At 39.7% G+C, this 22,222-nt stretch overlaps 2 protein-coding genes across 7 annotated transcripts in view; one reads left to right on the forward strand and one right to left on the reverse strand.

The window, feature by feature from the left end:
- RAVER2 (ribonucleoprotein, PTB binding 2) overlaps nucleotides 1–16,425 on the forward strand; it is a 101,370-nt gene extending 84,945 nt beyond the window's left edge. For all 5 annotated transcript variants that reach the window (XM_027570329.2, XM_027570124.1, XM_027570299.1 and 2 more), the window contains exon 12: nucleotides 14,529–16,425. In XM_027570329.2, the coding sequence (XP_027426130.1) occupies nucleotides 14,529–14,675 (147 nt within the window). In that variant the 3' untranslated portion in view covers nucleotides 14,676–16,425. The remainder of the gene's footprint in view (nucleotides 1–14,528) is intronic.
- A 136-nt stretch (nucleotides 16,426–16,561) lies between these two features.
- JAK1 (Janus kinase 1) overlaps nucleotides 16,562–22,222 on the reverse strand; it is a 124,255-nt gene continuing 118,594 nt past the window's right edge. For both annotated transcript variants that reach the window (XM_027569823.2, XM_027569899.1), the window contains exons 21-25: nucleotides 21,644–21,768; nucleotides 21,110–21,282; nucleotides 19,423–19,540; nucleotides 18,610–18,720; nucleotides 16,562–17,817 (exon numbers count right to left, since the gene is read on the reverse strand). In XM_027569823.2, the coding sequence (XP_027425624.1) occupies nucleotides 17,722–17,817; nucleotides 18,610–18,720; nucleotides 19,423–19,540; nucleotides 21,110–21,282; nucleotides 21,644–21,768 (623 nt within the window). In that variant the 3' untranslated portion in view covers nucleotides 16,562–17,721. The remainder of the gene's footprint in view (nucleotides 17,818–18,609; nucleotides 18,721–19,422; nucleotides 19,541–21,109; nucleotides 21,283–21,643; nucleotides 21,769–22,222) is intronic.

Genomic DNA, 22,222 nt, shown 5'->3' on the forward strand with positions numbered 1-22,222 from the left:
GATGATAGTAGCATTAGAGTCGGCTATATAATCCCATTAATTTGTGTGTGTGGTTGTTTTTTTTTTAATTTTATTTTTAATCTCTATACCCAGTTGGTTCAATGTGGGGCTCGAACTCACAACCCTGAGATCCCTGAGATCGAGTCCCATGCTCCACCCACTGAGCCAGCCAGGCACCCCATAATCCTGTTAGTTTGTATAAATGGAGTTTGAAATGTCAGGTTCTAGGTAGCGATAAATGGGTACATCTATGTCAGATGGTTGGGAGAAGCCCGCCTTAAGGGAAAAGGCTTTGAGCCAATTTAGTTTTTATTAAATGCCTACACCTAACATCTAATTATAGATCTGTCAAAAACAAGACATTTCCTTCCTCCCCCCTTTTTGGTAAAATGTAAAATAGGTCACGATTTCCATTAGGCAACTTTTCAGTTTGACATAGTCATGAGTGTAATAATGTAAAGAATAATGTAGGAATTATTTCAGCTGTTTTGTAGGACTGTTTAAATTGTGGTTTAGGGTTTTCGTTTGACACTTGCCAAACTGGTTAGCTGTCTGGTATGTGGTATGTTAGGGGAATACTATCTACCTGCCTGTTGTACTCTTGTGTTGCCCTTGGTTACAGGAGTCTTTCCTGCAAGGAAGCTGATTGCCTGTTTCAGGGAATCAACCACAGAATGTGTAATAAGACTCTGATGAGGAAATAGGAAACTGAAAAATGAACAAAAAAGCCTGGTTGGTGGTGTTCAGTCCTTTCATATAGAGCCTAATGCTGCCACCTAGTGGGGAAAAAGTGCAGAGACCGGCCAAAAAGATTTTTGTGTGGACTGTGGTAGATGAGAACCTTGTGACAAAACACCAACTGTATAAAATATTTTTAACAACCTAATGGTACTTTAAACAATAATTATGGAACCATAGATTATATTAACCCTAGCCAATAATTTGGAAAATGCTTTAAAAAATGATTTTTGCTAAAAATTGGAATTAAGGAAAACCACTTGGAATTTAGTTACCCTCATTACTTTAAAATCTTTGTTTATAAACGAAATCAGTTTTTTAAATGTTAATTTATTTAAAATTTAATAAAAGAATAGTGTACAGTATACTTAAATCTAAAGATAGTTTTGAATTGCTACTCGCACGTTAGTCTAAATTTTTCAAAGGATTTTAATGTGTAAGAGTCCTTAAAAAATAAAAGATTATTTATTTGAGAGACAGGGGGAGGGGGAGGGGCAGAGGGAGAGAGAGTCTTAAGCAGACTCTATGCTAAGCATGGAGCCTGACGTGGGGCTCTTATCTCACGACTCTGAGATCATGACCTGAGCCGAAACCAAGAGTTGGTCACTTAACTGACTTTGCCACTCAGGCACTCTAAGAGTCCTTATTAAACATACTTAGGGCACCTGGGTGGCTCAGTTGGTTCAGCGACTGCCTTCGGCTCAGGTCATGATCCTGGAGTCCCAGGATCGAGTCCTGCATCGGGGCTCCCTGCTCAGCGGGGAGTCTGCCTCTCCCTCTGACCCTCTTCCCTCTCGTGTGCTCTCTCTCTCTCATTCTCTCTCTCAAATAAATAAAATCTTTTAAAAAAATACTTAAACCTAAGATATAGAATTTGTATAACTTGGCACACAAACTGGTGAGGCACTCAAATTTTATTTTTTGGAATGTGCTCCAGTACTTTCGGAGGATCAGTCCTTAAATTCAAAGTTAAAACTTCACATTATTCATGAGGAAAGGCAAGTAGCTGAGAAGGAAAAATTAATGTGAAAATTGAAAATGTCTATGCATATATATGAGGAAGAGACATTTTACTGTTATGTCATTAATGTCGCAAAATAAAGGAAATTTGGTTTTAAGACATTTTTAAATGGGGAAGAGTGAAAAATCGTATTTTTTAAAAAAGATTTTATTTATTTGACAGAGAGACAGAGAAGGAACACAAACAAGGGGAGCAGCAGAGGGAGTGGGAGAAGCGGGTGCGGGGCTCGATCCTAGGACCTTGGGACCATGGCCTGAGCCGAAGGCAGACGCTTAACCGTCTGAGCCATCCAGGCGCTCCAAGAGAAGAATTGTATTTAAATAAAATTTTAGAAGTGAACTATGCTTAATGCAGAGAAGATAAATTAATTCATGTTTCTCTAGGTATAAAGTCCAAAAGTTGGACTTGAAGCCATAAGAAAAGAATATTAAGGGATCGATACAGATTCTAGAAGAACTAGTGCAGTTGTTCATTTTAGGTTCTCCATCTAATCTAACTCCACTAATTAGACAAAAGACGTAGAGAAGGTAAAGGTGGGGCTAAAGGTAAAAGGGAGGCTGAGGAGGGGCACCTGGGTGGCTGAATCAGTTAAGTGTCCAGCTCCTGATTTCCACTCAGGTCATGATCTCAGGGTCGTGAGATTGAGCCCCACATCAGGCTCCGTGCTCAGCACGGTGTCTGCTCAGGATTCTCTCGCTCCCTCTCCCTCTCCTCACCACTCGTGTGTTCCCTCTCTCTAAAATAAATAAATAAAATCTTAAAAAAAAAAAGAGGCCAGGCCTGTAATTCATTAAAAAAAAAAAAAAAGTGAGGCTGAGGAGTCCTAAGTAGAGGCAGAATTTTCAAAAAACCAATTTGATTTTGTATTTCGAAGACTATACACCCCACGGTTCCAGTCCCGTCCGAAGAGCAGGACTGAATACTAGCGTGACTTCGGACCAGTAGTAGAGGAGCTGAACCCAGTTCACGATCAGCATGAATCTATCCTAAAAGAATCTCCCGGGGGGATAGTCACAATCCCGTTTTTGTGAATTCTTATCAGCCTTTTAAAACTAGCCTTCAGGGTGCCTGGGTGGCTCGGTTGGTTGGGCGACTGCCTTCGGCTCAGGTCATGATCCTGGAGTCGTGGGATCGAGTCCCGCATTGGGCTCCCTGCTGAGCAGAGAGTCTGCTTCTCCCTCTGACCCTCCCCCCTCTCATGCTCTATCTCATTCTCTCTTTCAAATAAATAAATATTTAAAAAAAAATAAAAAGTGTTAAAAGGCTGCCTTCGGCTCAGGTCATGATCCTGGAGTCCCGGGATCGAGCCCCGCATCGGGCTCCCTGCTCCACGGGGAGTCTGCTTCTCCCTCTGACCCTCCTCCCTCTCGTGCTCGCTCGCTCTCATTCTCCTTCTCAAATAAATAAAATCTTTTTTTAAGAAAAAAAAATAAAACTAGCCTTCAGTTCAATTATGGAAGTGAGCTTAAATATCAAGCTTAAGACACACTCCAAAAATGAAACCGCAACGTTCTCTTTTCTAAATTCACATGGGAACAAAAGGAAATGAATCCACATTTACATGAAGATAAAAATATTTGCTTTAATTAAAGGAAGAAAATGAGATTTCTTTCTTTAAATCCAAAAATAAAATAGCAACTGCATAGTTACGGAGTGGGCTTCATCCTGTGTACACAAAATGTATTTTTTGAAATAAGGCGGTTTGGATTAATGAAAAGGATACCAGAGTGACAAAGAAATGGGTTGGATTCATGGCTCTAATATTTGATAACCTTGTGATTTCAGCCAGGTCACCTAAGATATCTGAGCTTTTGTTTTCACATCTATGCAATGCAGATAGTTCCTTTTCTGCTACTGCACAGGGCAGGTGTCAGCGATATGGTGTAGAATAGCATCACCATTCAGTTTTGTCAGTTTCTCTCTCAAATGTATTATGGTTTGGATATCTTGCTAATTTGGTTTACACCTGAATAGTAGACATTGTCCTCAGTGTCTTTCTTTAGTCTCTCCAAGGATAAATGCCCGTTGAATTTTTTTTTTCAGATTTTCAAGGTGTACCACTTTCTCATTTATCCCATGTAAAATTTTAACCAAAGTTTTAAATCACATATAATCTCTGTGTTTGCCCACATGTATGTATCTAATGCCTATCTCTTCCATTACCACATTTTTTATAGAGCTGCTTATTACATTTTCCAGATTCAAGATCTGATTTATGATTCCACTGATAATCCTTAGCCTGGCATTCCAGCCCCTCCATGACTGAGGCCAGCCTGCCTTCCCAACCTCATTTGCTGCACTCTTTTCCATGGATCGGCCACTACGTGCCCTCCCAGGCCCGTGTCTTCCTGCCACCTGCCTTTGCTCAGGCATCACCTCTCGGCCAGAAGGGCCATTCCCACTCTCTTCATGTCCACATCTGACATCCTCTCCCAGTCCATCCAGATGCCTTCTCATCCATGAAAATTTTGTCCATATTTCTCAAACTCTCCTCTCCCATTTTCCCTTCTATGAAAAGCTTGAGCACTTCACCTCTATGTCTCATTTGGCACGGTGGCGTTCTCCTTTTAGAAATTAGTTTTGTGCTTTTCTTACTTCCCCTCCTAGGATATGAGCATTTGGAGGGCCCACTACAAGCTTCATTTACCTAGGTAACCCCATAGCACACAGCCCGGTGCCCTCAGTAGTTAGTCTATGAAGGAATGAATGTCTGTATCCTGCAAATATGAACTAGAAGGAAGAGTGTTTGCCTGCTATGCTCTCCTCGTCTTTTGTGGTTTTCCCTTTTCCCGATGTTTGATCCAGATTTATTTCTCCGAGAACACTGAGCTTTGTTTCAAAAATTGTAATCAACTGTCATCACTTCCCATTGTCCCCAGCAGTCCTTGCACTAACAATTAGATATGTTAGATAGGGCATAGCAGAAAAATCGTCTCTCCCCCAGTACCGTATGGGTGAGAATGACCTCCGTTGTCCTTTCCTCTTACTGATCTTCCCCCTTCTGCTCAGTGAAGGGTTTTGCAGATCTCCTGCATCTCACTTGATTCTTCCTGTGGATGGTGTAGCACAACTGGCAAGTCCTTCCAGTGAAAGCACCTAACAAATTTCCTCCCTGCCTTCTGAGAATAAAGATAGTATAGAAAGAAAAGAAAATTCAGATTATTGATTTGCTTTATACTAAGACAGGAAATATGGATTACCACAAAGCAGGAAGAATCAAGGGAAGGGAATTGAAAGTGTGCAATTTCCAGATCCTGGAGTTAGGTATTATTTCTTTCCCTGTTCCCTGTTACATTTGAAAAATGGATTGGGTTATCAAACAAGTAGCTTTTCAAAATTTAATTTAATGGACTGATCATTTATTAGAGGAAGAACACTAATAAGAAAAAGTTCATGGGTTAGCCTGGTGACGGGTATTAAGGAGGGCACGTACTGCATGGAGCACTGGGTGTGATACGCAAACAATGAATCGTGGATCACTACATCAAAATCTAATGATGTACTGTATGGTGACTGACATAACATAATAAAATAAAATTTAAAAAATAAGAAGAAGAAAGAGTCTGACAGTGTTAGTGGCCACAGTCTAACACGCAGTAAGACCACCGGACCAACAAAGGGGGTCAAATGAAAAAGGCAGCTGAAGAGAATAATTAGAGGCTCGATAGTGGAGGAATTAGGGTCTTCGTATGCAATTTTGTTGCAGGCAATCTTAACCTAGGGTGGAATTTCTTTTTTTAATGGAGATATAGTTGGTATATAACATAATAGTTTCAAGTCTCCAACATAATCAATATTTGCACATATTGTGAAATGATTGTTACAGGAAGTCTAGTTTAACATCCATCACCACCACAGGGTTACAGATTGTTTTCTTTTGATGAGAACTTTTAAGATTTACTCTTACAGCAACTTTTTAAAAAAGATTTTATTTATTAGAGAGCGTGAGAGAGAGAGCATGAGCAAGGCAGAGGCAGAGGGAGAAGCAGACTCCCTGCCGAACAGGGAACCCAATGCAGGACTCGACCCCAGGACTGACCTGAGCTGAAGGCAGATGCTTAACTGACTGAGCCACCCAGGTGCCCCTCTTGTAGCAACTTCTAAATATACAACACAGTATTATTATAGTTACCATGCTGTGCATTACATCCCTAAGACTTACTAATCTATTAATGGAAGTTTGTATCTTTTAACCACCTTCACCCATTTCACCCACCCCACTCCCCACCATCTCTGGCAACCACCGATCTGTGTTCTGTATCTATAGTTTCATTTGCTTTCTTTTCTTTGTTTTTTAGATTTTTTAGATTCCACCTATGAAATCCTATGGTGTTTGTCTTTCTCTAACTGACTTATTGACCATAATGCCCTCAAGCTCCATCTATGTTGTCACAAATTTTCTCCTTTTATGGCTAAATAATCTCTCTCTCTCTCTCTCTCTCTCTCTCTCTCACTGTGTGTGCATGAGAGAGAGAGAGATTCTCTGTATCCATTCATCCATTGATAGACGCTTAGGTTGCTTTCATAATGCTGCAGTGAACATGGGAGCCCAGATATCACTAATGAGTTAGTGTTTTTGTTTCCTTCAGACAAATACCCAAAACTGGAATTGCTAGATCTAATGGTAGTTCTATTTTTTAATTTTTGAGGAACCCCTCTACTCTTGTTCATAGTGGCTGCACCAACTTACATTCCCACCAGTAGTGCATAAAAGTTCCCCTTTCTGCACATCCTCACCAACACTTGTTATCTCATCTTTTTTATTAAGTTTTTAATTTTAATTCCAGTATAGTTAACATCTTTTGTTTTTGATAATAGCCATTCTACTAGGTATGAGGTGATATCTCATTCTCACCCCCCTCCGTGACTGAGGCCAGCATGTCTTTCCAACTTCATTTGCCACTACTCTCTTCCGTGTCTCATCACAGGCTTCTGCATTCCTGCTCTCCGTGGTTTTGATCTGCATTTCCCTGATCATTAGTGCTATTGAACATCTTTTCATGTACCTATTGACTATCTCTACATTTTGGACAGTTGTCTATTCAGATCCTCTGTCCATTTTATAATAGCAGTTTGGTTTTTTGCTATTGAGTTGCATGAGTGGTTTATCTATTTCGGACATTAACCCCTTATCAGATATATGATTTGCCAGTATTTTCTCCTTTAGTAGGTTGCTTTTTCATTTTGTTGATGGTATTCTGTGCTGTGCAGAAACTTTTCAGTTTCTTGTGCTCCCCCCTGCTTTGTTTTTTTGCTTTTGTTTCCTTTAACTTTTGGTGTTAAACCCAAAAAATCATCACCAAGACTGATGCCAAGGAGCTTACCACCTATGTTTTCTTCTAGGAATTTTATGGTTTTAGGTTTGCTAAAAAATCTGCTTATAGTCTTAAGGGGGTTCCCTTGCATAACAACTTGCTTTTCTCTTGCTGCTTTTAAGAGTCTCTCCTTATCAGGGCACCTGGGTGGCTCAGTCGGTTAAGCGTCTGCCTTCGGCTCAGGTCATGATCCTGGGGTCCTGGGATTGAGCCCCACTTCCAGCTCCCTGCTCAGCAGAGAACATGCTTCACCCTCTCCCTCTGCCTGCCACTCTGCCTACTTGTGCTCTCTATCTCTCTGTCAAATAAATAAATAAAATCTTTTTTTTTAAAGAGTCTCTCCTTATCTTTAATATCTAATAATTTAATTATGTGTCTCCATATAGGTCTCTTTGAATTCATCTTGTTTGGTGCTTGTTGGACTTTATGGATCTGGATGTCTGTTTCTTCCCTCAGGGTAGGGAAATTTTCATCCATTAATTCTTTGAAAAAGCTTTCTGCCCCTTTTTCTTTCTCCTTTCCTTCTGGGACCTCTATAATGTATATATTGATTTGTCTGATGGTGATCCATAAGTCCCTTAAGGTATCTTTATTCTTTTTTTTTACAACCCCGATTGGATGAATTCCACTGGCCTGTCTTCAAGTTCATTCGCTCTTTCTTCTGGTTGATCTAGTCTGCTGCTGAACCTTTCTGTTGAATTTTTTTTTCAGTTGAGTTGTATTCTTCAGCTCTGAGTTTTCTGTTTGGTACTTTTAAGAGATTTTCTGTCTCTGTTGAAATTCTCACTTTGTTCATGCATTATTTTCCTGAACTTTGACTGTTATTTCAAACTCCTCTCAGGTAAATCACTTATCTCTGTTTAATTGCAATCTGCTTCTGGATATTTACCTTGTCCTTTTGTTTGCAACACATTTCCCTGTTTCTTCATTTTCTTTGACTCTCTGTGTTGGTTTCTGCACATTAGATAAAATAGCCACCTCTCCCAGTCTTGACAGAATGGTGTTGTATAGGGGATGAACCTGGCCTGAGCTCTTAGTGTCCCTCAAACGTTTGTGATTATCCAAGCCTCCTCCTTTGTTCTTAGTGACTTTTAGTAGTTGAGGGTGCACTAAAGACTTGTCAGTGTGCTAAAAGGATGGGTTGCAGTTAGCACCTAGATGCAGGCTGATTAGAACCTGGACACTCAGGCAGCAGCTGGGGAAGTATGTAGTTAAACCTCTTCCAGGGATAGATAGAAAAGGAAGTTTTTGCCTGTTCCCTCTGTGCTTGGCCCAGGTATATAGTCATAGGTTGGGGGTAGCGAGGATGTCCCTGCATCCATTAAGAATTTTTTGTTTCCTACAGTACTGTGGGACTCATGAATATAAGTTCTGTTGGCTATCGGAGTCAGGCTATATAGAGACCATCCCTTGAGTGGCAGCCATAAAAGCTGGGGCACAGGCATGTGTAACAACTCCTTCTAGAGAGACACTGATGACTTGAAGTGGGCTGGAAGGAGCAGATGGGTTTGGTTTTTGTTTTGTTGATGGTTTCCTTCACTGTGCGAAATCTTTTTTAGTTTGATATAAGCCCAATTTTGATTTTTGTTTGTTGGTTTGGGTTTTTTTTTGCTTTTGCTTTCCTTGGAGGAGACATATCCAGAAAAGTTTGATGTCCAAGAGATTACTGTCTATGTTTTCTTATATGAGTTTTATGGTTTTAGGTCTCACATTTAGGTCTTTAATCTATTTTGAATTTATTTTGTTTACTGTGTAAGGTGATTCAGTTTCATTGCATATAGTTGTCCAGTTTTCTCAGTACCATTTATTGAAGAGACGATCTTTGCTCAATTGTGTATTTTTCCCTTCTTTGTTGTTATTAATTGACCACATAAACATGGGCTCTCGATTCTGTTCCATTGATCTATGTATCTATTTTTGTGATGACACCATGCTGTTTTAATTACTACAGCTTTGTAATATAATTTGAAATCTGGGATTGTGATACCTTCAGCTTTGTTCTTCTTTTTCAAGATTGCTTTGGCTATTTAGGGGCTTTTGTGGTTCCAGACAAATTTTTGGATTTTTTTTTTTTTTTTTGGCTATAGTTCTGAAAAAATATTGTAGTATTTTGATAGAGATTGCATTAAATTGGTAGATTGCTTTGGGTATTATGGACGTTTTAAGAATATATTCTTCCAGTTCATGAGCATGGTATATTTTTCCATGTATTTGTGTCATCATTGAGTTCTGTCATCAGTGTCCTATGGTTTTCAGAAGATAGATCTTTTACCTCCTTGGTTAAATTTATTCCTAAATATTTGATTCTTTTGATGCAGTTGTAAATGGGTATTTTTTTCTTCATTTCCCTTTCTGTTATTTCATTATTAATGTATAGAAATGCAACATTTTTCTGTATATTGATTTTGTATTACACAACTTGCCTGAATCCATTTATTTTTATTTTTATTTTTCAAGATTTCTTTATTTTAGAGAAAGTGTGCAGAGGAGAAGGGCAGAAGGAGAGGGCAAGAGAGAATCTTAAGTAGGCTTCACACCCATCGCAGGCCTCATGTGAGGCTCGATCTCATGACCCTGTGATCATGATCTGAGTCAAAATCAAGAGTCAGATGCTTAACTGACTGAGCCACCATGAACTCATTTATAAATTCTAACAGGTTTTGGTGGAGTCTTTAGGGTTTTCTACATATAGTATCCTGTTCTCTGCAAATATTGACAGTTTAACTTCTTATCAGTTTGGATGCCTTTTCTTCTTCTTGTCTGATTGCAATTGCTAGGACTTCCAATAGTACATTGAATAAAAGTGGCAAGAGTGGACATCCTTGTCTTGTTCCTGATCTTAGAGGAAAAGCTCTGTTGTTCATCATTGAGTATGTTAGCTATGGGTTGTCATAGATGGCCTTTATTATGTTATGATCCCTTCATACCCACTCTGTTGAGTTTTTATCATGAATTCATGTTGAATTTTGTCAAATGCTTTTTCTGCATCTATTGAGATAATCATATGACTTTGATCCTTCCCTGTGTAAACGTGGTGTATCACATTGATTGGTGTATATTGTGCCATCCTTGCATCCCTGGAATAAATCCCACTTGACAGTGGTGTATGGTCTTTTTAAGTATTTTTGAATTTAGTTTGCTAATATTTTTTGAAGATTTTTGCAACTATGTTCATGAAGGATATTGGCTTGTAATTTTGTTTTTTGGTTGTATCTTTGTCTGGTTTTGGTATCAGGGTAATGCTGGCCATGTAGAATGAATTTGGAAGTGTTCCTTCCTCTTCTATTTTTTTGAATAGTTTGAGGAGTTAACACTTCTTTAAATATTTGGTAAAATTCACCTGTAAAGCCATCTGGTCTTAGGCTTGTTGGGAATTTTTTTGCCTACTGATTCAATTTTCTTAATAGTAATTGGTCTATTCAGGTTTTCTGTTTCTTTCTGATTCAGTCTTGGAAGATTTTATGTTTCTAGGAATTTATTTCTTCTAGTTTGTCCAATTTGTTGGCATATGATTTTCTGTAGTAATTATAATTTTTTGTATTTCTGAGGTATCCATTGTAACTTTCATTTCCAATATTGGGTTTTCTTTTTTTTTTATTGATCAGTTGGATAATGGTGTATCAATTTTCAGAGAACTAGTTCTTAAGTCTCATTGATTATTCCTATTGTTTTTTTAAGGATTTATTTCATTTATTTCCATTCTGATTTTTAGTATTTCCTTCTTCTAACTTTGGCTTTTGTTCTTATTCTAGTTCCTTTAAGCATAAGGTTAGATGGTTGAAGTTTTTCTTGTTTCTTGAGGTAGGCCTGTATTGCCGTGAACTTCCCCTCTTGGAACTGCTTTAGCTGCATCCTAAAGATTTTGAACTGTAGCATCTCCATTTTCATTTGTGTCCAGATATTTTTCTGATATGCTCTTTGATTTCTTCATTGGCTGATTGGTTGTTTAGTAACATGTTATTTAGCCTACATGTGCTTCTGTTTCTTCCAGTTTTTTTCCTTCCAGTTTTTTCCTTCTAATTGATTTCTAACTGCTCTGATCAGAAAAGATACTTGATATGATGTTTTCTTAAACATATTGAGATTTGTTTTGTGGCCTATCCAAGAGAATGTCCCACATGCCCTTGAATATGTATTCTGTTCTTTTGGAGTGGAATGTTCTGTATATATTGTTAGGTCCCTCTGGTCTAAAATTTTATTCAAAGCCATTGTTTCCTTATTCATTTTTCTGTCTGGATGACCTATACATTGATGTAAGTAGTGTGTTAACATCCCCTACTTTTATTGTATTACTGCCAGTTTCTTCCTTATGTCTGTTAATATTTTTTTTATATAGTTAGGTGTTCCTAAATTGGGTGTGCAAATATTTACAATTGTTATATCTTCTTGGATTGATCCCTTTATCAAGATGTAATGACCTTTTTTTCTTTTGTGACAGTCTTTCTTTTAAAGTCTATTTTATCTGAGTATTGGTACCCCAGCTGTGGGGTTTGTTTTTTGATTTTTGGGGGTTTTTTTGGCTTCCATATACATGGAATAACTTTTTTCTGTATCTTCATTTTAGTCTATATATGTCTTTAGGTCTAAAGTGAGTTTTTTGCAGGTAGCATATAGATGGGTCTTTGGGTTTTAACTCTTTTTATCCATTCTGTGTCTTTTGATTGGACCATTTAGTCCATTTACATTTAAAGTAAGTATTGATGTGTTCATTGTCATTTTGTTAACTTTTTTGTTTTGTTCCTTTCTTTTGCTCTCCTCCTTGTGGTGATGGCTTTCTTGAGTGTTATGCTTAGATTCCTTTCTCTTTATCTATTAGAGGGTTTTGGTTACCACTGGGTTCGTATATAACATCCTATGTGTATACAGCAGTCTACATTGAGTTTGATGGTCACTTAAGCTCAAGCACATTTTAAAAGCATGAAATTTTTACTCCTTCTACGTTTTATGTCTATGATGTCTTATTCTATATCTTGTGTACCCCTTGACTAATTTTTGAATATATAATTTTACTACTTTTGTGTTTTAATCTCTTTACTAGCTTTGTGATTGATCTACTACCTTTACTATGTGTACTTTTACTAGCAAAAGTTCTTCCTTTCATAATTTTCTTCTAGTTATGGTCTTTTTTCCACTTAAAGAATTCTCTTTAACATTTCTTGAAAGACTGAATATAGTGTTCTTGGTTGTCAGTTTTATTCTTTCAGCACCTTGCATACAGCATGCCACTCCTCTGGACTGAAAAATCAGATGATACCCTTATGGGGTTTCCCTTGTATGTAACTGTTTACTTATCTCTTGTTTTTAAGATTGCCTCTTCATCTTTAATTTTTGCCATTTTAATTATTATGACTCTCGGTATGGACATCCTTGGGCTCATCTTGTTTGGGGCTCTCTGTGTTTCCTGGACCTGAATGTCTGTTTTCCCCAGATTAGGAAAGTTTTCAGATGTTATTTCTTCAAGTAAGTTCTGCTGCCTTGTGTCTCTCTTCTCCTTCTGGGTTCTTATAACGTGAATGTTATTATGCTGATGATGTTGCAGAGGTCTCTTAACCTGTCATTATTTATTCTTTTTGCTGTTCAGCCTGGTTGCTTCCTGTTACCCTGTCTTCCAGATCCCTGACCCATTCTTCAGCATCCTCTCATCTGTTGATTCCCACTAATGTATTGCTCACATCAGCTATCATACTCTTCACCCCTGATTGGTTTTTATATTTTCTATCTCTCTGTTGAAGTTCTGAGGTCATCCACTCTTCTCTCAAGTCTGGTGAGTATCTTTATGACCATGACTTTGAACTTTTTATCAGGCATATTGCTTATCTGTTTTATTTAGCTCTTTTTCTGTGATTTTTGTCATCTTTCATTTGGGACATATTCCTTTGTGTCATTTTGTCTAACTCCTTGTTTGTCTACGTATTAAGCCAGTCAGCTGTCTCCTGATCTTGAAAGTAGATCAGGAGATCACTACAGGAAAGTGGCTTTGTGTAGAAGGGGCCCTGTTGTAAGCTGTTCCTAGTCACTAGAACCAAGTACTCCAAGGGTGTTCCCTGTGTGGGCTACATGTGCCCTCCTGTTGTGGCTGAGCTATGACTGTTGCAAGTGGCCGGGATGCAGGGCTTGTTCCCTGTGAGGGCTGGTTGCAGCTACTGTGGGTGCACTGGTGGGTAGGGTTTGCTTTCTGTGCTGCTGGCTTAGAGGCCTGACTGCAGCCACCATAAGCTCACTGGTGGGCAGGGTTGGCACTCAGCCCAGCTATCTGTATAGTAATGAGCCACTTTGACTGCTGCATGTGTACTGGTGGAGAGGGTTTGCATCCCTCCCCTGCCCCGGGCAGGTCCACAAAGGAATGACATGATGGGGCACGTAGTGCTAGCAAGGCAGATGAAGTGTGCTAGAACGGACTCCTGGAAGCCTCTGGCTATCTAGGCTGGGGAAAGGCAAGAAAAATGGCACCTGCCAGCACTTTTATTTCCAGAGAAAACTCCTGCAGAAAACCGCCTGCCCCACTGGCACATGTCCTAAAATTAGTCAATAAATTTCCATGTATAGCCCAGGTACTTTTCAAACTCTTTCGTGCTGTGTCTTGGGCTGTTATTTGGCTTGTTGGCTCTTTAAGGGTGGAGACTCAATTTCTTACACCCTCTAGCTCTCCTGGAGGTAAGCCTCACTGATTTTGAAAGCCAGAGATATGGATACTCACCTTCCTAGTGCAGGGTGTTTGGTGTGGGCTCTGATCCCCTTGCTCCTCTGTGCTTATGATGTCCCTCCTGTTTACGGGGAGTTGTGCTGGGGTTTGGTTCCATATTGCATTTCTGCTCCTCCTACCCTTTTCCGTGTACCCTTCTATTGGCTGCAGAAGATCTGTCAGTCTTCAGGTCATCTTCAGAATTAGTTGCATAGATGTCCTTGTTGCCCCTATGGGATGAGGTAAGCTCAGGATCTTCCTATTCTGCCATCTTCCTCTGAGCTCTGGAAATGGTCTTGAATTCCCCATGCACACCTGTGTTCCACTTGGGTCTGGAACCATTTGTGTTTTTAGACCTACTAGTACGTTGCCACTTCTTTTGTTACTAGACAGACCCACCATCTAATCTGCTATGCAGTTCAACTTCTTAGCCACTCACCTTTCTCAGAGGAATACTGACATCTCGTATAGGTATTCTGACGCAGTGGGGTTTAACCAGGTGGGGACAGCAGAAGCAATGCAATTGCTTTTTTTTTTCCTTTCCCCCAAATACTGGGGGTGGAGGAGAGAGGGCACTCAGAGGCTGGTTTGTATTTTTTAAAAGTTCCACAAGTGACTTTGATATAGAAATCTTAATGTTTTAATTTGATCAATTTGCTATTTATCCTATTTTGTTTTTAGAGCAAATCAGAAGAATTGCTTTTCTTATAAACATCTTTAATGAATAAACCAATTTTTAATTTAGATATCAGCATTGTGCTTTTTCTCATAGGTATCCTCTTTAAGAAATGAAAAGCGAGGCTCATCATATCTCATCTCTGCCCCAGAAGGTGGTTCTGTGGAATTTGTTGACCAGCATTCTCAGGGCACAGGAGCTTATTACATGGAAACCTACTTAAAAAAGAAGCGCGTATATTGAGTTAAGTTCTCTCCTTATAAGCTCATAAGGTTTTTTGCAGTATCTCTGCTGTTCATTGCTGCCTTAACTACATTCAGACTAGCCATATCCTTTAAATACGGGTTTCTAATTTCCCAGAAGGAACTGTATTGTGCAGCAAGCAGAATTGCCAAATAAAAAATAAGTAGCAATAAGATAATACAGGACATTTTCCATTACAAGTAGATGCATCTTAATTGGTATTAAATTATAGTCCACTGGAGAAATTAACAATGTTCCAATATTCCTTGTTTAGGACTGGGAATAATTTTGACACCATATATAAAAGTATGAAGCAATAAATGGGAAACGGTCTTGTTTCCTGAGCCTTAGAAGAATGAGTTTCTTATATGCCAATGTGCATTTCAATCTACTTTCCCTAGAAGTAATCTCATTTATAGATTTTTAGAACTTTTCCTAGAACTACAAGAGTGCAACTGCAAAATGCAGTGGTGGTAATGTTATAAAGATGCTCTACATGCAAACTAAATACCCCCAAATCAGCCCCACAATATAAAACCCAGAGTGATAGTAAGGTCCAAGTTCTACACAACTATAGATGCTTTACTTTTAATGTTATTTACCATTTATACCTTTTGTGAAAAATAAGCTATTTTTGGGGAAAAAAAAAGTAGCTTTGGTGAAATAATTTCAGGGGTTGGCAGGCTATACCCTGGGGTCAAGTTTAGTCCTCCACCTGTTTTTATACTGTCTGCAAGCTAAGAATGAGGTTTACATTTTTAAATGAAGTAGAACAGATTTGAATTAAGTTCTATGAAATTCAAATTTCAGTGTCCATATATAAAATTTTACTGGAACACAAACATGCTCATTCATTTACATATTGTCTAGGGCTACTTGTGTGCCCTAGTGGCAGTGCTGAGTAGCTGTGACAGAGACCATATGGTCTGCAAAGCCTAAAATATTTGTCATCTGGGCCTTTATGGGGGAGAGTGCGCTGACTTCTGGTCTAATGGCACTAATTCCCTAATCCTCTCACTTGTGCAACAGACTTGTAAGTGGCAAGCGATGTAGGTTTCTGTGTCTGATTTCATGGCATAAACTAGTGATGATCTAATTGCTAGAACAAGGCCTGTTTTGATCCTCAAATGCCCTATTTCCACAGCATAGTTCAACCCTCAATACTGAAGGAGCACTGTGGAGTAACAGTATAACAATTTTGAGCTAGTAAGTTATACCTCACTTTCTGCTTTGTCTCTTATTCTTTTATTATCAGCTATTTAACTCAATTTACTTCGGCAAGAATTGTGATTATTGCATATAACTTTTGACATCACCATTTCCTGAAGACTTTGGTATTAAACAGATGAGAAAACCTTTGCCATCTAGAAATTTCCAAGTTTGTTCCTTGTCTTTTTGAAATCAGATTAAAGGTCTTGTAATAAGGTACCCTATTCTAATTATCAAGTTTAAAAAGTGGTACATCTGATTTGTAATTTATTTCATTCTATTTGAAAATGACAGCTAGAAAGTTAAGGATTGGCATCGGTTATGACTCAGCAGATGAATAATGGTTTCTCCATGTTCTGCGCTTCTCCTTCCCATTTCCTATTGCATTAAGCATCTTCAATGCTTAGTCACACCTCTCTAATACAAACAGAAGATGGTGAATTTTAAGGCAGAGCTGCAAAATGAAAGCAGGAAGAGGTTGAAAAGAACTAAGCTATATGGATCTGCCCTCTGTGTATCATTGGATAGAACAGATAAGTACCAAGCAAGTGGTGTTTGTTGTAATAAGGACCATTACCAAACTCCGCCCCCCCCCACAAAGTCTGTTATTTTTCTATGTAGACAAATTGTTTGAATGCTTTGAAAATGAAATCTTAATATTAAAAGGCATATGCATGTGAAGTCTCTAGTATATTTATTTGTATAAAGAGTAAACAAAGTGCATATAGAGTGACCACAGGTTTGACACAGACAGAGACCTTGGGGATGTAGGGATATTGAATAAATTTAAATGGCAAGTTTATTGTTGCCATTGAATCAATCCAGAACTCTTTAGGCTCAAAAGGGGAAAAAAGGATATCAAACAAATGCTAGACAGCATTAACAAAAAGTTTTTCAGACTCTTGGTCATCAAGTTCTTACAGTTCACATTGAATCAGAGATTAGACATTTTTGATTACCCAGCTACCTCCAAGCAAACTGAAAACTGTCTAGTAGCTCCTGAACTCTTGTAGATGGATGGTTAAGTACGAAAACACTGGTTGCACACAGCATCCAGAACCAATGCTGCAACAGCTTGCCCCAGAGTGGTAGAGTTAGAAAAGGATATACATTAACATTTCTGAAAAGCATGTATGACAGTACCCGGGGTCTTAGAGTCCCTTCTGATTAAAGGTATGGTATACTTTTTAGGAAAGCACAGGCTTGGTTCTCAAGAATTAACAGGCAATAGAGTATCTAGTCCACAGCTGTCCCCCTGGCTCTGACCAGTTTTCTCAAAACTCAGTATTAGCTGGTCACCCACGGGGACAGGAGCAAAGCCACTGAAGAGACAACTCAAAGTTTAAGTCCTACTGGTGACAGGAATACACTCATCTTGGTACAGAAACAATAGTCTACTAACGGGTATCTAATATTTCAAGAATGCTTGGTCTATCACTGGAGAGAGATTGCAATCTGAGGGCATGTTAGAGTATTACCTAAGTCCATCAATCTCTGCCGGGAAAGCATTTCCGATCAACAGGCAAATGGGAACACGGGCTTCTGTAGGCTCCTCTCCCTTTCTGGGATGCAACTGGGACAGTACGCTAGCCAAACATAACGGTGCTTTCCATTCTTTTCCAAAAGGAGGAGTGCTTAAGTGCTTTCTATTGTTTCGGGCGTCATTATCTGTTACAGGTGTCAAATTTCAAGAGGGAAGTACTTACACATAATAAGCACCACAGTGTGCCTTACATACCCAAATACAAATTTTTTCCATTAAAAATTTTAAATGGCTTGGGTACTGGTTGGGGAAGGAGGACTTGATACACGGGAGTTTAAATGTTATCAATGCTTCTTATTTTAAAAGTGCTTCAAATCCTTCAATAAGGTTCTGAAAAGTTGTCCGATTGGATGGTTGGAATTCCCAGCATTTTCTCATAAGTTGATAAACCTGTAAGAAGGGGAGGAAATCGAGTTAAAAAAAATTCTTGGAAATGGATTACTCAAAAGTATTATTGATGAACAATCTATCTTGAGAAGCTCATGAATTGACCTTCCAAAAAATCCAGGTCATTACATCTCAGTGCAGACTCGACTCTAAATTTCCTCCCTGGTGGTTCTTTGATTCATACAAACTCTCCAGTACATCTCAAATAGTATTAAGAGTTGGCCTTAAAGGCTCAAATCACTTTAGAATACAGAAAACTGAATAAATGTCATAAATGCTACTAACAACCTGCAAACACGGATTTGAACTGTACAGGTCCAGTTATATACAGTTTTTTCATTAAATATGATCTAGTGCTATAAATGTATTTTCTCTTAACCATTTTTTTCTCTTATTATTATCAGTAAGGCTCCTGGTCAACAGTAGACTTAAGTTTTGGGTAATCAAAAGCCACATTCAGCTTTCCAACGGTGTAGGTCAGCACCCCTAATCCCATGTGGGTCAAGGGCCAACGCTATATGTACTTGTCACAATCGGGCGACACTAGAATGTGCGGCTTCAGGGTGCTCGCTGAGATGGGCCTACTGTTGGAGGGAATCCTTACTTTAAACCTAACTTGTGGCTGTCATCTGCCCCAAAGAAGGTTTTACAGATGTCTGATCTGAAATTCAGCTTCAGGAAATTATCTTAAAAATGGCTTTTCTACTTCTTCCCACCCAAACCCTTGCCAGGTAACTCAAGCCCTGAAAACGTAACACAAACTGAGTTTATCACTGTAAAATAGCCCACAAATACCTCATCTGGACAGTGACGTGGACAAGGCAAACGTTTTCCTTCTTTTAATGTATTCACAAGTCTTGTGACTGTCATTTGGCCATGAGTTGGGCCTATCATTTTCAGGAACAACTATGTAAAATCAAACCAAATATTTTAGCACATATTTATATCAACAGCAGATTAAGTTAAAATTTCTAGGATTAACTAAATTAAGATAATAAAAAGGCTTTTTCCTCAGTAACTTTATTTTTCTTAAAGATTTTATTTGACAGAGAGCGGGGAGCAGCAGAGGGAGAAGCAGACTCCCCACTGAGCAGGGAGCCCAACGTGGGGCTGGATCCCAGGACCCTGGGATCATGACCTGAGCCGAAGGCAGACACTTAACCGACTAAGCCACCCAGGCGCCCCTCAGTAATTTTAAATGAAAGCCCAAAATCTTGATTAGCTCTCAATGATTAGTCTGTAATCACTTCCTCAGACTTTACCAACCATCCCTTCCCCTGGCTGAAGAGCCTGTCTCAGTGAAAATGATCTCATTTATGAATTCCTGAAGCTCAAACAAGGCCCTCCCCACTGCTCCCTCATTCTCCCAGGAAACTGTCCCTGGAATCCTCACACAGGTAAGATCCTTGAAAGTCAGCACCATTTTCTAGAACTTGGGCTCCTTGTGAAATGAGGACTTGAGAGAGCCACAAATAAGTGTCAAGTGACAATGTTAAATGGAAAAGTGACACTTCCCACTGTAACATACTAACTGGATTCCCTTTAAGAACAAAATTTACACATTTTCAATGGGTGCTGGATTTGGATGAAGGGACAAGGAAGACTTACCGCCATGGGGCTGTAATCTGAGTCACAGTAAGTAAGCAGCTCATGCAGAGTCACTCCAAACGACCAGACGTCAGAGGCGATATAAAATTTACACTGAATTAAACATTCGGGAGCATACCTGAAAGCAAGCAGACCATGAAACTTCATTTCCTGGGAAGGATATTCCAACACATTACAATCACAGAGTATCTCCAAAAAAAATCACTTCTTCGGCTTTTCTCAGTGTTTAATGTATTAATCACACATCTGCTAAAGCACATATCTGCTTTGAACAACAATACCGTCACAGGCTCTCCGTAGAACGTATTTGCTTTAAAGTATTAGTTTGTGCTCTTCATTCCATGGGCTGTCCATGTGGAGGAGGCATAGGATGACACACCCCAAGTGTTCTTTGCAAGTTCACAATTAGTCAGCAGTGACCTCACTGTGCAGCCTTCTTCCAAGGTCAACTGTTCCGTTGGATGACAACTAACTGCCCAAGCCAGAAACGTAGGCACCCCCATATCCAGGTTCCTATACTTCTCAAACCTACTCACTTCTCTTAAGCCCCACTGTCACTGTCCTAACCACTGTCCCTAGTTCACACCCTCACTGGCTCTGGTTGAATCACACTTCCTTAGCTCCAATCTTGCTCCCCTCCCATTCACAGTGATCTTTTTAAAGCAAAAGCCACCATTCTTAAACCCTCCAGTGGTATGTCCCAAAGCTCGAAGGTAGAGCGCCAGCTCTGTGACTCGGCCTCCGGTGCTCCGCCTTAGCAAGTCCTTGAGACCTCCCACTTCCGTCGTGATCCAGTCCCACCAAGCTGATTCAGATTCAGGTCCTGGGATATTCCCTGCTCTCATCTCATTCTTGCTAGTCACACATGCCTTCTTCTACCATCCTTACAAACCCCCATGGATCTTTTAAAGTCTTAACAGGACTTCCAGAAAATCAAACCTAAACCCTTCCATGCTTAAACCACCATGAAATTGGCTGCCCAATCCATTAAATTCTACACTCAGTCTGCTTGTTCACCACGGATCTCTAGTACCCAGCACAAAGTAGGGCCCTGCTACATATATTAATGACTGAATGAAGGCTTAGGCTCCATGGGTGGGAGAGATCTAGGTTTGTGTCTACGCGGGACGCACCTCGGAGGTGTTGATTTGTTCTACAGGAGCAGTAGAGTAGAGGCTTAAACAGCTTCTCCCTTGGATGGCGTTCCAGGCTGCAAGGGGTCACAGTCAGGGTGCAGCCTTCTGACCAAGACACTGCAGTGATCCATGAGCAGACGGCCAAGTTCCCTGTGGACTGTGCTCCGCTCTGCTCTGTCTGGGATCTCCCTGAATCTGTCAGTGCCTACTTCCTCACCTTGTTCCCACCCCTTCCTCCTACCTGCCCTCTAGGCCTCCTGTGCATGCATGTGACCCCTGCCACTACTAACAGTTTTAAGGACTGTGTCAGATGAATGCCCTCTCCTGGGAAGCTGGAAATGCTCAGCCACCGGGTGGTTAGCATCCTCCACTCCTTGGAAGATGGTGTCATATGAACCTCAGGCATTTCTGTGTGGGCTGCTTTCTAGTGACACAGCCTAAAAGGTGTTTCTTGAGGGGAGAGATCAATCAATTCCAAATGTGCTAAGTTCTTTCTAGCCTTGACTTGGGCAGGAAGAACAAAAGACATTAACATAACATTAGATTGTTACCAAAACACAGGGCTGTCCCGATCATCCTTGACTGTGTAGTACTCCTTGTCAGTTTCAATTGCTTTGGTCAAACCAAAGTCTCCAATTTTCACTTGGTGCTCACTCTCAACGAGGACATTCCTTGCTGCCAAGTCCCGGTGAACGTACTGCCGAGAACCCAAATAGTCCATCCCCTGAGAAAGAGAGGTGAAGGGAGAGTGCATTTGATAAAGGTCAGTTCAGGTTCTGTTTTGTATCCATCACTGCTTCATGAAAAAGCACCAATGTCATTTCATTTACCTATCACTCGTTTTTTTTTTGTTTGTTCTTAATGCAAGAATAGTAAGACTAACCCAATTCAAAGAAATACACATTAAATCAGCCATATTAACCAATCAGTTTTCTTAGTACTGGCTAATTTTCATCCAAATCATGAAGAGCAAAATGGTACAGGTACAATTACTGGAAAGCTTCCCACTTGCAGTCTAATTACAACCCAATTACCCAGGACAGAGTGCCTGATTTTTTGATCTTTGACATGGTTTTTTTTTTTACCTTACAAATCTGAACGGCATATTTTAATTGCTGTTTGAGGTTAATTTTGTTCTTATTCTTTGGAAGATATTCCTTAAGGCTTCCTGAAGGCAGAAATTCCATGATGAGCTTAATACCATTTCCTCCTGTTTAGAAAAAAACACCCATCAGGACGATGTCACCAGATGAAGGAACTGTGGGAGAGTAGAGGGTACCAGATCTGGAGATGCAGGCCCTGAGCTGATTTCAGTGTCACCCCTGAATCACTACTGAACCTCTTAAGCTCCAGAACCTTGGGATCCTCAAAGAACGGAGATAGTTACACTCGTGTACATAACAAAGCCCAGTCATCAGCACCCACTGAGCTAAGTGCTCTGCAAACCACTGAGGATGACTGATTTTTAAAAATTACGAGCCACATCATTTCATTACCAGTTTTAGAATACAGTTATGTATTATATTGGTTGGTAAAAAAAGATATACTTATGAATAAATACCGCTTGCCATCTTGATATAGACAACTAGAAAATGAAAGATCCTGGCTAGGGCTGGATCAGAATAGGAAAAACAGACAATGGGTGTCAGTTTCATAGGGCCTAA

Source organism: Zalophus californianus, chromosome 4, assembly GCF_009762305.2.
Source record: "Zalophus californianus isolate mZalCal1 chromosome 4, mZalCal1.pri.v2, whole genome shotgun sequence".
Taxonomy (NCBI): domain Eukaryota; kingdom Metazoa; phylum Chordata; class Mammalia; order Carnivora; family Otariidae; genus Zalophus; species Zalophus californianus.